The 13,991-nt window shown below is 46.0% G+C and overlaps 6 protein-coding genes across 6 annotated transcripts; 1 reads left to right on the top strand and 5 right to left on the bottom strand.

The window, feature by feature from the left end:
* Nucleotides 1-1,517: 1,517 nt before the first annotated feature.
* EDB91DRAFT_1239604 (uncharacterized protein) lies at nucleotides 1,518-3,383 on the bottom strand (the record flags this gene model as incomplete). Its single annotated transcript, XM_041321875.1, has 7 exons — nucleotides 1,518-1,662; nucleotides 1,713-1,902; nucleotides 1,976-2,163; nucleotides 2,192-2,334; nucleotides 2,405-2,749; nucleotides 2,801-2,805; nucleotides 3,275-3,383. The coding sequence occupies 7 exons, from the start codon at nucleotides 3,381-3,383 to the stop codon at nucleotides 1,518-1,520; spliced, it is 1,125 nt and encodes a 374-aa protein (XP_041171505.1).
* Nucleotides 3,384-4,639: 1,256 nt separating this feature from the next.
* Nucleotides 4,640-4,846, bottom strand: EDB91DRAFT_1061456 (uncharacterized protein; the record flags this gene model as incomplete). The annotated part of the gene is made up of 1 exon (XM_041314445.1): nucleotides 4,640-4,846. One exon carries the CDS (start codon nucleotides 4,844-4,846, stop codon nucleotides 4,640-4,642), a length of 207 nt encoding a protein of 68 aa, XP_041171506.1.
* A 3,068-nt stretch (nucleotides 4,847-7,914) lies between these two features.
* EDB91DRAFT_1254164 (uncharacterized protein) lies at nucleotides 7,915-8,277 on the bottom strand (the record flags this gene model as incomplete). The annotated part of the gene is made up of 2 exons (XM_041323767.1): nucleotides 7,915-7,936; nucleotides 7,991-8,277. 2 exons carry the CDS (start codon nucleotides 8,275-8,277, stop codon nucleotides 7,915-7,917), a joined length of 309 nt encoding a protein of 102 aa, XP_041171507.1.
* A 318-nt stretch (nucleotides 8,278-8,595) lies between these two features.
* Nucleotides 8,596-10,905, bottom strand: EDB91DRAFT_1086650 (uncharacterized protein; the record flags this gene model as incomplete). Its single annotated transcript, XM_041316080.1, has 11 exons — nucleotides 8,596-9,063; nucleotides 9,088-9,155; nucleotides 9,268-9,369; nucleotides 9,424-9,543; nucleotides 9,574-9,600; nucleotides 9,709-9,867; nucleotides 9,928-9,998; nucleotides 10,128-10,156; nucleotides 10,197-10,455; nucleotides 10,489-10,559; nucleotides 10,768-10,905. The coding sequence occupies 11 exons, from the start codon at nucleotides 10,903-10,905 to the stop codon at nucleotides 8,596-8,598; spliced, it is 1,512 nt and encodes a 503-aa protein (XP_041171508.1).
* A 217-nt stretch (nucleotides 10,906-11,122) lies between these two features.
* On the top strand, nucleotides 11,123-11,912 carry EDB91DRAFT_1254167 (uncharacterized protein; the record flags this gene model as incomplete). The annotated part of the gene is made up of 5 exons (XM_041323768.1): nucleotides 11,123-11,261; nucleotides 11,309-11,416; nucleotides 11,473-11,526; nucleotides 11,576-11,686; nucleotides 11,740-11,912. The coding sequence occupies 5 exons, from the start codon at nucleotides 11,123-11,125 to the stop codon at nucleotides 11,910-11,912; spliced, it is 585 nt and encodes a 194-aa protein (XP_041171509.1).
* Nucleotides 11,913-12,941: 1,029 nt separating this feature from the next.
* EDB91DRAFT_1254168 (uncharacterized protein) lies at nucleotides 12,942-13,575 on the bottom strand (the record flags this gene model as incomplete). The annotated part of the gene is made up of 2 exons (XM_041323769.1): nucleotides 12,942-13,283; nucleotides 13,348-13,575. The coding sequence occupies 2 exons, from the start codon at nucleotides 13,573-13,575 to the stop codon at nucleotides 12,942-12,944; spliced, it is 570 nt and encodes a 189-aa protein (XP_041171510.1).
* Nucleotides 13,576-13,991: the final 416 nt, after the last annotated feature.

Genomic DNA, 13,991 nt, shown 5'->3' on the forward strand with positions numbered 1-13,991 from the left:
GGGGGCAAGAAGATAAGACAGTAGTCGTCATTGCCGGCTTTGAGCAGAAGTGACCCGGTACTTTGAAGAACTCGAAGGCGACAGCTAGTTTGATCTCAAAGTTATCTTTCTTCAAGCAAAACATGTTCAAGTTGAATGACTCAAAAGATTGGCGGACTTACTATTTCACCATGAAGATCAAGATAATCCAAATGGCTCGTAGTAGGATCTTGCTTGACAGGGAAGTCTTCGAGGTTGGATGAGTTGCACAACATTGTGGGGATAGTGAGAAAGAGCTGAAGAAAAGACGGTATAGATAATGGTAATTACAGCATGATTAACTTACAGTAATAGAGCAGCCATAAAGCAGCTGGGACATGTACTAATTGAAAACATGGTTGTTTAACAGACCAGAGCGCTGAGCCATAAAGCAGCCGGGACATGTAATTGAAAACATGGTTGTTTAGCGGACCTGGCTCTGCTCCTTCGAAGTTCCATGGGTGCGGCCTATGAGCAGCCAGGACATGCAATTGAAACAGTTGTTTGGCGGACCTGGCTCGTCTGCTGTCTGCCGTCTTTCAAATATCGTACAAACGATGTGAGTGCCACAACTTGACGCTGGCTGGCTTCCATGGGCATTAAACGTTAAGGGAGCAAATGAAAGTATGGAATTGATAGTACAAAATTTACAATGTGAGATGCGACACCAAATCCTCAAGCCTTACTGCCTCCTCATTCACTTCGTCATCCTGCCCATCATCTTTGTCTCCGTCCGGCACCGTCGAGTGAACAATCGTTTGCACCCTTTCACCTGTATATCCCTCAAGTGCGTATATCTTTTGAAGGTGTTTGTGATGATTAGTGTTGATGCAGTGGCACTTGGCGTGAAATTCCTTCAGTTCAGCTACAAGCAAAGCTTCTGCGTCATCAGCGAGAAGGGAATCAATGGCGTTCAGTATGCTCCTGTCCTCGTGCTCGACCCAGCTCTGTAAGCGCTTGATTTCGACATTGAGGCGAACGATCTCTTCATGTGATCGCACCAACTTGAAGTACTTTGCAGCCATCTCACGATTGGCAGATACCAACCATGGCTTGGTGAGGATTTGATGGTGTGAGTGCTTTAAAAGTGAGAATTCACCAAGGCAAGCGTATCCGACCACTTCGGAGTAGTCAAGGATAGGACATGGTGGATCTTGTAAGGGCAGCCAGTTTGTTGTACCTGTCCAAGGCTGTTCTGATGGCGGCAGAACGTCGTGTAATCAGCCTTTGATATATACTTCCGCATCTTGTAACCTATGCAGCCCATGAATTACACCTGCTTATCTCGAGATATAAGCACCTACCTGTGCCAGCGAGATTGGCTTTTGACATCTCGAAAAGACGCCGAACAACCAAACCCTCCAACTCTTCAACCAACTGAATAAATTGCCTTTCCTGGGAATATTGCGCTGCTTTCACATAGTCTGGGTGGTGCGGTGTCCACCGCTCTCGGATGCCATGACTGCTGCTCGAAATTTTCAACAACGTTCAATTGAAGCTCAGTACTTGCGTAGCGCAGAGGCGTAGTCAGTTTCAAAGGCCTTGGAAGTGTTGCGCGCATTGGAATTGAGACCGGAGGTATTGGTGAAATTGGCAGGAGTGTACGTCAGAAAGGGTATAGATGTGGCATTGCCATAATTCTCTCTAAAACACATGATGAGACATAAGTAAATAACAAGGTGCAGAGACTGAACTCTGCAAATCGAAGTTTCTCCAGCTGTTCCACATAAGCAACCGCGACGGCATCCGAAGCAGGTTCCACGGCAACTTGACTGAGGTACTCATACTCCTCATTTCGCCAATTTACGAAGTCCAGGTCAGTGATATTCTGAACACGCTTAAACTCGTCAAGCAAGGGCATGTTGGTCTTGATAATCTGAAGCGCTTGGACATAATTATTATATAAAAAAGCACCTAAAACAGTCAGAGATGCCATGATTTGTAATGATACACATACTCAGCTCGGTATACCTGTCCACGTCCCACTGATCGAAATGAAGGTCGAGATATTGCATCCAATGGAAGGGTGATGCATGTCTGATTAGTACTGCAGCGCTGTTCGAACTCGCAAAGATACGCTCGCAAGTTTCAAGGTCTTCGAGACCTAGGCCATTCAAATATAAGGGGTGATTTCGCAGTTGACAACTGGCGGTCATGGGAAAACCCATGGAACGCATTTACGACAACCTGTAATTTGAGTTCGGCCGCCTTGGCTCCAATGGAGCTTGATGCGATTGTTTTTCGGGACGAGCAAGCGATGTCATGTCCAATTGCTTGGTCAGCACCGCAGACATCTAGCAGTCGATCAATCAATGGCTAGACCATACTTTGCGCTATCAACGAACAGTTAGTTAAGTGATGAGTAATGCGATAAATCAAAGCTTACAGCTTCACCACTGCGCTTCATCTCACTTACGACCTCGATGATCCCATGATGACATGCCAGAAGAAAAATCCCAGTCTGATCGAACACAGTGATTTTGTTCTCTTCGAAAGACTTTGCTGCGGTCCAGTTTTCTGTGCAGGCACCTGTTGTCGAGTCTGCCACAGAGCGTCCACCAGAGTGACGTTGAACATCAGCCTTGAATTGATCAACTTGTGCCTCGGAAATGAAATATCGGCTCCGGAATATTCTTGGATCTGCAGATCCAGAACCATCCAATCGCTTCGCCGAAAAATTACCATCCATGGCATGGAGGCGTGCCGGCGATAATGTTGGTTCATCCAGTTGCTAAATGTTTGTACGCGATCAATTCAAATTATGATCTTGATAGAAAAGTACTTGCCCTGAACGTGCAAGAAGGGCAAGCACCATTCAACTGCCACTGGTCAGGGTCCCTGCCCAGGAGGCGGTTAACACGACTCCGAACTTGCCCCAAGATTTGCAAATAGATGTCGAAAGCATTGGAAAATTGCTCACGACGCTGTCGAAAATATGTTACCTGTGCAGTAAGTGAGCCCGAAATAATAATATAAAATAGCCTTCAAATCTTACATTGTGAAGCGCGCACAGCACTTTGGTAATGGCTTGGATACTGAGTGAGGACTGGCGTCGTCGTAGTTGATGATATAGTTCAAGACATTCTATGCGAATAGCAATAGACGGCTGTAGTGGGGAGCATCCGATAAGTCCCGCACGAAGAAGAGCTGTGTTGGTGAGTTCATCAGTATGTTGTTGAATGGCGACAGCACATTCGAAGTCTTTTGATGTTGGTTAGTAACTCAGGGCCTTATATTAAAAAAAGAATCGGCTTACCTGCAATTCCGACAATGTCGACATGGAATATGTTAGGCGCCACAGTATTGCCGTCATCGCTGGGCGCGTTATGCTTCCACACCAAGTAAGCATCCACAAGGGCGGGCATCTGGTCCTTCCAAGCATTATAAGCACACTGGTGATGCTGTGCTCTGGTCCGCACATCAACGCGCCTGTAGACACCAGGCTCCCTATCAATGTACATTAGATACCTGAATAACGAAAAAAAACATTGACTTGCCGTTCTTGTGAGAATGTCTTGAAAAATTCGGATAGAAGGGGGCCACCAACAGGCTCGTCAGTGTCGTCGTCGTTGGGAACATCTACATAATCACTGGTATCGAATGCGTTTTCTCCAAAGTCAATGCTATTGATGTTTTCACGCCCAGCTTCCAACTGAGCTTCAGCAAGCAATTCTTGCATGCGTTGGGCTTTTTCTAATCATGGTGAGCAATGAACCTTTGTGAGAATATTAAACGTACCTCGAGCGTGGTGTTCTTGGTCTGCTCTGAGAAGCTGCTGCTGGCGTATCTGAGTGAGCGATGATCTGGTGGTGCGCACTGTCATGGAGCTACTATCGAGAAGAGTCATAGTAACCCTTGACGATGTCGACATCCGTTTTCTTGTGGGACCCATGGTGGTGGTGGTGAATGTTGTACACGGGGGAAAGGGATAAAAAAGTGCATGTTGCAGGCAGACGTAAGGTCCGATCAACACGAGGTCGCCAGGGCGACATAGCGCACAAGGGAGGGGTGTGAGATCGCGGGGGAGGTCAGCAGTGGGATCGGGCATCCACCAGGAGCACAAACACCGAAAGAGCGATGGGATTTGAGCTAGGGACAAGGGAGATATTGAGCTCATCGTTGTTGACGACGTTGAGGTTGAGAGAGAACGGCGTGGGAAGTGTCCGGAGGTGTAGTGGTATCAATTGTTCCTATCTGGGGGATGACAAATAGATAGCTGTGACCAATCTAATCAGTAGATAAGACTAGATAATTCCCTTATCATATCTGAATATTCCCTGCCCTATTTATTTTACCCAAGGGACTGCTGAGTGCTGCGGGTATTGCTGAAGTGCTGCGACAGAGCTTTTCCCCCCCTTGTTAGTAACATACATGCTATGCTATATTCGTTACTAATAAGCGTGAGAATAGGTGTTACCCAGGTGGAACCACCACCTCCGCCAGACGCGCCTCCTCCGCTTTTGGCAATGCTTAGGTAATCCAGTGCTGGACCGTCAATTTGCTCATGATCAGCTCTACTTCCGATTGAAGCAGTCGGTCAAGCACATAGCATGACGAGTATGATTATGTATCTACAACTGCAGTGAATATATGTAAGATTAAGAGTAGAGATATAAAGCTATTAGGAAGCTGAATTATTCTGAGTCAGATTAGTATCAAAATCATGCATGATATGTTCAGGAAGGACTCGATGACCATGGTATTTCTTGATTGCCCAAGCTGCCTGCTCTCCATTTAGACCCTTTCGGTAAGCATCAATAAAGTGTCGAGACTGAATCGAAAATCTATGATAGATCAATACCAATATTAATGTTTGAGTCGGTAGCATGGAAGACAGTGTTCAAAGGCAAGACTCGTCATTACTGGGGGGGTATAGCATTGGAATTGGTGGGTATTCTCTATTCCCGAGTGGACAGTCAGTGTTTCACCACCTATAACAGGACAGAGTGCTCACATTTGCATTCTGTGAGTGGCCAGTGCCATCTCCATGTTGTCTTGCCCTTTTTGACTCCCATGCAACTGCAAGATTGCTGATCTGTGCTTTGTGACAGTGCTTTCGCCTCCCCATTGATGAAATGAGCTTCGGCTCATGTAATGCATGCAGCACCGGTGGCATCCAGCACTGGATTTCTATCAGACTTCAAGCCTTTTCTCCACTCATAGTTGAGCCTACACAAACTTTCAAAATTCAAAATTTATTCACCACTTCCATGTAGCACTGATTGACTCAATAGATAAATTATATACCAGTCTTTCCTTTATGTTACATAGATTACTTTTATGTTTCCTGCATCTATCAGAGTCATTTTGAACTTCTCAACTTCATCATGCAAATGTAACACTGGGGCACATGACATTGGATGGATTTGCATGAAGTCTACCTTAGGTAACATCTGTTCAAAAGAGGATTTCAGGTGGATAGGTTCTTCACATAAAGGCAAGTTCTCTTCCCTACTTTCGATTTATTTGATCCAATATCACATCCTCACAAACAATGCATTTCTCCTTTGTCCTTGCCATTGTTGCTGCTTTGACATCATCAATATCTGCAGCATCAATACCTGTCAGTGACCCTGACATTGAAAAATGTCCTACAGCTTGCTTTAAGCAAGCCTGCTGCACTAAGGACGAATGCATGAGTATAAGTAGTTTGCATCTTGTGCTTAACCAGATCACTCACTGGCATGATAGTTCATCTGGTTTTGTATACACATGTGAGTGGCATATTGCAACAGTGAAATACAGTGAGTCCTGCCCCTGCTTTCGCATCGGTGCAGTATGGTTTGATGGCATGACACGTGAATTATTAGTACCGGTTTGTTGATTAACGTGCTTGATTCCGCAACTCCGGTATCGAAGCACTCACAAAAGGCATAGGATATATGTGTTTTGAAAAGGCACAACACTTTTTCTCTAGTCCATAAGAGACAAAATGAAGCTGGGACGTGTTGGAGAAATGATCTCTTCAATGGAAACCACTTTAAACTGTTGTGACTATCAGGATGCTTAGCAAATAATGTCTCTGTCACTGCCTACAGACAATTGCAGTCTACAACATCGAATTCTGTTAGCATGGAAGGAAATGCAGTTAAAAATTGAACTGGCATGATAGATAGCCCCTGGATGAACTGCATCTGCACAGGAATCCGTAAGACCCCCAAGTTGTCAGTCAATGTCCTACGGCGCCGTTAACTTCTAAACACCGGTACAAGTAATATTTTACACCCTCCACTCTCACTTCCCAGCTCATGGTACTTCATGTGCGTTGGGGTGACCTACGTCGTGCAAGGACTCGGAGGAAGTGTTGTTTGAGGAATGGGTGAGGGACTACGAGTGGAATTACAGGGAGAGGTAAAGGAGTGGTTGATTGGTGTGTGGATAGGACCCCAGGTAAACGTAGTTGTCGACAGCTGGCAAGTATCAGGACAATACTTATTGCGAATGTCTATGAACACTGGAAATCCAACTTGAAGGCCTTGCAGCACACCTCAGTTGAGAAGGTAACTCAAAAAGAATCCAAAGCAACGGATCTGAGCCGTCTGTCGGGTTCAGGGGTGCCCGTAGGGCCATGTCGTATGAACCAAGTTCTCGATATCTTAGGTGGCAATCTGCTGGCAGTGCGATCATTTAGTATTTTCAGGTAAATGGGTTCTTCCTACATCACCGTGAAGCTCTGCCAGGACAACATCCAACACATAAAAGCAAGCCGTCTTCCTACTGTCCCCTTCAGATTTATTTGATCCCATACTACATCCTCACCAACAATGCGTTTCTCCTTTGTCCTCGCCGTTATTGCTGCTTTGACAACATCAATATCTGCCAGTGACGCTGCCAGTGAAAATTGTCCCAAAGTTTGCTGGCATAGTAAAAACTGCAGAGGCTGCAGTGATATATATGCATGCGTGAGTATGAGCAGTTCAGGCATCCGTGTCATTTTGATGCAACAATTTGCTGCAGTTGCAGCACTGCAGTGATGCATCAATGCTACAGTGGGGAGCAAAGCAATAGTGATGCATCAGTACTTAATGCATCAAATCAACATTCTCAAAAAAGGGAAGCATCCCATGCTCGTACATGATCAACAATACCTCCCAGTATGGTCCACATCCCACCGCCACCTGGTCACCTCCATACACTCCACATGGATCCTTCTGGCAGCCCCGCCATCAGTATCCATCAAACCGTCAAAAAAGGGAAGTGTCATACAGTTGTACATGGTTGATATGGGTCCACATCCCGCTACTGCCACCTGCTCGCTGCCATATGCTGCGCACGGACCCCTCTTGTAGCAGGCCCACAGCTACATGCTGAACTTACCACTGCATCCTTTCTTGACTTCTCCTTCATATGCGAGTTAGACATCATTCAGCATGGTCGCTTTCAAGCACAGGTCTGTGACACTCCAAAGTTCGAACCCCGTATCAATTGCACATTCTCAAAGTGTCTTGAGGCACTTCAATGTTTACCTGACCTTATGTCATTCTCAGCACACTATAAGTAAGTGGTAGTCTCAGGCTGCATGAACTGATATTCTCCCATAGTGTTTACCCCACCATGATGTACACAGCTGAAGCAGTGATGTCTGTCCCAACTATTACTTGTGAGCGCACAGACTGGAGCCAACATATGATGTACTAGTTTACACTCTCGACCTTCAGAGATTGATTGTAGTATGTACACCTTGTATCTCATAAATTTCAGTCAGTTAGCTGTATTCTACCTCTGGCGAACCTTACAAGTACAAGCGCACTCAATATACCACTTATTAAGGGGATTAAATTGACAACACAACTGTATTCATCACAAGAAAAACAGAGACTACATGTGTTACTAACAGCATCAAACATTACTATGGTATCAGAAGCAAATTTGTGATCATGACATAAAGACATGGGCTCATGCCTTCGTTTGCCTTTTCCTGTGCCCGTTAGCATTGAGAAAGTGAGAATATACTAAGATGTCTTGGACGTACTTTGCAGGAATCATGCTGCCCATAGTCGAGTTGGGAGGACGCTTCGTCATTGATGCCCCAACATCCTCCAGAACAGGTGGATCTTCCCTACCAATGCCAACAAACATTGAACCATCTGACCCGATAGTGTCAGCGACATCATTCCACCTGGACTTGATTGGAATTTGCTTTGATACACGAGGAGCTGCACCGATATCAACCGCTGGATTCCGTTTTGTAGCAGTATTAGGGGCAGTCAAATGACCCAACATATTGCCTTCATCAGCAGTAGCGTGGGATGTCTCCATTACCACACATCAGCAAAACCCAAGATTCCTTATTTGACTTTGAGCGGCTTATTTAAGCTTTAGTTTTCAGGCAACTTCACAAATGCGCGCCAAGGCACAACAAGTTGGTCAAAGAGTTATTTAGCTTAAGCTCTTTCAAGTCGTCCAAGGGGAAAAGATGATAAGGCTCAAAAATGCGATTAATTAGATTAAAGTGACAAAGATAAGTGCAAATGTCTATGATGTGAGCTTGAAAGCATGATGATCAGCATATTTATTGACATAGAATGTACGAAATCTGTCATATGAGTTATGTAGATTGATACTGCGGTGAAGAAATCATCTGCCATAGACAGGAATAAGGTGAGCCGCATGATAGATTGAATCAACATGTATGATGTTGTAGATAGGTGCATTGTTAGTGCTGCAGGCCAGATGGACCATCCACATACCAGTATGTTCATCAGGCGAGTCTCCAATGATATTGAACCAGCGCATGACAGCGCATGGGTAAGTTATTCCTCCATAATTGAACAAGAAGAACATATGAATCCTTGCAACTTCAAGTCCTCGAATGCCCACATCTTCTGACCCAATATTGATGAAAACACAGTCATAACGAGGGGCCTCATTCCGCCACATGGGACAAGCACAAATGTGCTCAATATGCATTCCACCGATCCCACTTAGGTCGCTTGGGGCATAGAACTGAGAGCATGCAGAGTTGAATACCGATATTTTGCCCTCATATCGAGGGCATCCTGTGATAGGAATTTCTGATGCATCTCGTGGATCATCCGGACATGTCTGTTGGAAGAGAAAGCAGCAGACCATCTCAGGTAGACGGGGGATGTTCAGCTCTTCAGTGAGAGCCAAAACGGTGTGTGCATGCTTCATCTCTGCATGCAAAATCAAATCAGACATTGACACACAAAAACAAGGGAATATACTTGCATGTGGTTTGTGCTAATCGTGTATGCGCTTGCAGAATTGTCGGGCCATGATCCACACCATCAATATCATCTTCAGGAACAGACACATCGAGGTTTTCATCTTGAGCATTATCCATTGCATCATTAGCAGGTGCATGGTGACTTGGTCCGTCTTGTTGTACTTATGGGATTTAAAATTAGGTTTCAAGCGGCTGAAAATAGGTTTAGAACTTACAAAGGGCTTCAAGGGCTGCTGAAAGGCAAGTTCCATTTAACATCCCATGGCTGGTGAAGTTGACTCGTGCGGCAGTGAGTTTATCAAGCCGTTGATTTGTGACAAGCATTTGACCGAGTGCTTGATATTTGCTCGATCACCTCCACGGACCTTTAACAGCCTTAATGTGTTTGCTTTCTGTAATAGATGAGCAGCGTCCATTTGGAGTGCTAAAGAGTCAGATGAGTTGCAGGTAATGAGAGACAGAGTGTTGTCGTGGTAGAGAGAATGTAGATATAGTATCACTTTCCAGGAAAATCTTGCAATAATGATGGAAATGGGAAACAGCATCTTGCAGCTTCTCCAGCGTGTGCTCAGTTATAGCATTCTTCTGTACAATGTAACAAAATTCAAGAAATGCATGGAATGTGCATATGATATCCACTGGGACATGTCCCTCAATGGCTGCAATATAAATGTGATAGATTTTAGCTTCGTTAAGGTGAAAAGTAAAGGTACACGTACCTTCATAAGCGCTTTTGAATTGTCTCCAGTCCATTGCTTGAAGCCGCACCCTTGCGGGAAACATCTCAGGCCTGCAAAAGGGGCAACAATAGCAATTCTATTGAAGGTAGAGCCGGAATTAGACATTAGAAATGAGATGATCGGGGAGGCCCGGACGGCCTTGATGGTTGGGCGGCAGAAACCCGCCGAGTCACAATCACAGAGGATGTGTCAGAACGGGGCTACACCACTGCATGAATAAAGGTCATCACGGAAAAAACAAAGTGTACCTTTGACAACCCGTCCTCTTCCTCCTCCTCGTCCGATGAATCCACCAATTCTCTCGACTTCCACTCCTGCCCTGACTTCCCCCTCTTCGGCATTTTCATCACTGACTTTGGGAGTGGCTTCGACATCCAGGAGAAAGGCCGCTTCCTGCATGGCTTCTCCTGCTCTTCCTTCGGCTTCTCCATCTCCTTCTCCTTCTCCGGCTCCGGCTCCACTTCCCTCACCTTCCCTTTCCCCTTCTCCAAAGCATCACCATCCACGCTCATGGACCGGGAGCATTGTCAGTGGCACTACCATCGACCTCGTGTGCGAGATTGAACAAGTGGTTGCCCAAGGCTTGCCAGGTGAGGGCCTTGCTGCACCAGCTGTGCCGCATGAGTCGAGGGTCGTCATGGCCGATGCTGCGCCAGTTCGGGGCCTCCTGTGGAGAACAGTTGCGAGTCTGGATCAACTCTCTTGAGCAAGACAAGATGAGCCCAGGGAGGCATGCGGACTCGCCATGATCCTAGACTGCCCTTGCCTGATAGGAGATGAGCGATCATATAAAATATGTCTTTGATGTAATATACGTACCACTAATTCACTTGCCTGTGTCGCCAGAGCGAAGTGACTGGGACCAGGGGGAATTTGCCGGGCAGCGCGGACAATCGTGAGAAGTTGGCCAGTGATCTCCTTGAGATTGGCCATGGACTTGTCGGCTTGGTTAGACATCGAGGATATAGAGATCAATAATAAAAGTTATGAAATGCTGTAACAGCTGGCAAGGAAGCAGTTTTACAAAGACACAAGTCAATTGAACTTCGGTCAATAAATATTTCATTGTTGTGGATTATTTGCACAATGTTCACATTTCGGGAGTTTGCGAATAATCCACTCATTTCAAGGATCAAATTGTGAGATCTGTGGATCAGTTAGACCATCAAGCCCAATGCACTCTCACCCCACAGTGCAATTCATGGAACCACCGGTGACTGACATCATCGAAATGGACATCGACGATGCTAGTCAAGCACAATTATCGACAAGCTCAACAGATCCGTGGATGAGGGAGGAACAGCCGATGTTCGGTAAGATGTCTTCCTACATGCTTCTATTTGTTAACACATGCCATCAGATGACTTGTATCTTGGGCTGGAGGATGAGGTAGAGTACGAATCCATGCCCCCGCACATCAGTCAGGAGCTATATCTCAGCCCAGAAGATGACTTCGATGGTGGGATTGGTGCGCCCAAGCCGTCCCACCGCGCGAGCAGTGATCCCCCTGAGCCAAGCCATCAGTCCAGGCACTATACCTTGGGCCGGAAGAGATGTCTGACGAACCCATGGAATATTGTAAGTGCTTCATGACACCAGGCCTTCCATACCTGATTGACTCCATCAGTGAATCCACCCAATGCCAAATGCCTTCCGGCACCTCCGGCCCTCGACAACAAAGAGCTCCAAGCTATGGTTCGGGAGTTCCAACCTTTTGGGTCATATCATGACGTGGGATGTGAGTATTAATTGCAGGTCTATGTCAGCACATCGTTCTCATTGCTATTATAGTGCAGAATCTTCAAACACGACTGGCCGACTTCACAACTACTCATGGAAACCTTCCAGAGCTGTCCATACCGCAGCTCCTGGAGGCAGAGCGAACCATTTCGAACTGCTTGGGCGGAGACATCCGACAAGCTGGCACAGGCCGATCAGGAGCTTCGAAGGATGCAGAGGGCTGAGTGGGCGAGCATCGAAATGCTCAAAGTCGTAGATTCACCTGAAGAGGTAACTTAGAACCAAGTCAGAATGATCAAAGGAAATCTAGCAGTAGGTTAAACTGAAGATTCAGCGTCACCTAGCCAGGGTTTATATAGTAAACAGGGTACAGGGTATGACATAATAATAGGTAATGATCAGTAAGCTACATGTGTAAGCAATGAGGCGTCTGAGTCATACCGAACTAAATATAGAACAATAAGAGTCATGCCTAGTCAGCAGTGGATCAAGGGAAAGAAGAAAAGAAGTTCATAGAACGACACAGCTGTAACATCAACTGACAACTGAGATCTCGATTCTCTGTGCATTGAAGTGTGATCGTCGAGCATCGGTTACTGAGTACTGATGCCCAAGCCCGAACAATCACAAAAACAACCGTTGATGATGAAGTCCTGTACGCCAATTGCCGAGTGCCGCCGGGTTTTGGCAGTCGATCGTCGGTCATTAGATATTCCTAGGAGAGTCACTAGAGCGAGGGCAGGGAAGTAATTGCATCATACCACATCATGTCATTGTAGTCAGCCGAATCCTCCGAGAGTACTGAGTATCAAGAACAATGACCATGTAGTCTGTGCAATACACAGATCATCAACCATCAAATGCAGATGACCGAGTACCGATGATTGATTGCCAACGACTTAGCACCGCCGATCAAATACCAGCGGCCTATTACTGATGACTGAGCACCAAATATCAACTGCATCACAGGAACCATCAATGTCACCCTTCCCCATCCCAATAGCTGAAACACTCACTGAACTGTGCTTGTGCATACTCCTGCCACATTGGTTTGATATCCTCCCAGTCCTTTGTCTTCATGAAGCTGTCCCCATCTCCCAATGCCTCATTATCATCGTGCCTATGGGAAATCTGTTGAGATATCAGGTCTAGCATGACATTTGCAATGCACTTACGTTCCAAATAGCACCTGTCCCTGCTCATTCTTCCAGGCGGACAATACAAACACTCTCATCCCACATTGTCTCCACATCTCAGTTGGAGAAGTGCTCCATGTATGCGGGTCCCTTCTTACCAGCGACTTGCGCTTGGATCTTGGGAGGAGGAATGTTGTTGGACCATTCGTCGGCTGTTTCTTTTGCCTTCTCCAACTCTTCATCCGACAATTCTTCCATCACCTTCCAGACAGTCGCCTGGTAATACTTGAACATATCTGGAGCTCCTGGCTTCGCCCTGTATTCCACCTCGATCCTCTTGAGCACGTCATCTCTGTTCTGCTGATAGACCACCATCCTAGGGGTCCATTTCCTCCCATACTTTATCATGTCCTTGGTTTCCTTCTTTTTCTTGTTGTTGAACAACCAGGTTTTATAGATCTGAGCAAACAACAAACAATCAGTGTTGAAAACATTGAGGTTTCAACCTGCATAGATGCATCACCTGCTTCCTCTTTTTCCATTGTCCATGGTCGAGCTTCGGAGAAAACAACCTTGCCGCTCGAGCTATGGCTGTGAATATTCCCGGTTTCTTGTGCCGTTTTGCAGCAGTCCACTCAGGAAGGTAGTTTTTGAGTTCTAAGATCTCTTGTTCCATGAGCTTTTGTCTCAGTTGTAAACGTCGTCCGTGTCTTCTGTCCGAGAAGTGAATGGAATCCCCCAATCTAGCCATGGTAAAATGGAGTGCAGGATGTAAAATGGAGTGCAGGATGCACATATGGGAGGCAACATTGAAGAAATAATTGTCCTGAGTTCAAATCTGAGCAAACCTTACATCTTGGTTCATCAATGAATTTCGGACGCACTGCCTTGCATTCCAAATGAATTCATAATAAGCCTACAACAAGACTGGATGACCCCATAATGGAATCACAAATTGTTTGACCTCCCTCAGCTGAAACTTCAGCCAATGACATCAGAAGTCAGATGAAGATCACTGTATCGACCCCTGTGCAGAAATCATACAGGGTGGAAGCAAGGGGCAGGAAAGGTAGGAAGACATGGGTCAAGGTCCCACTGGCTAGTGTGATGAAATGTGCCAGCAGGTGCATGCCTCCATCCCCCCTGGAATCACCGACACTCAATCCT

The sequence above is a fragment of the Suillus paluster genome, assembly GCF_016628075.1.
Source record: "Suillus paluster strain FC165 chromosome Unknown EDB91scaffold_101, whole genome shotgun sequence".
NCBI lineage: Eukaryota > Fungi > Basidiomycota > Agaricomycetes > Boletales > Suillaceae > Suillus > Suillus paluster.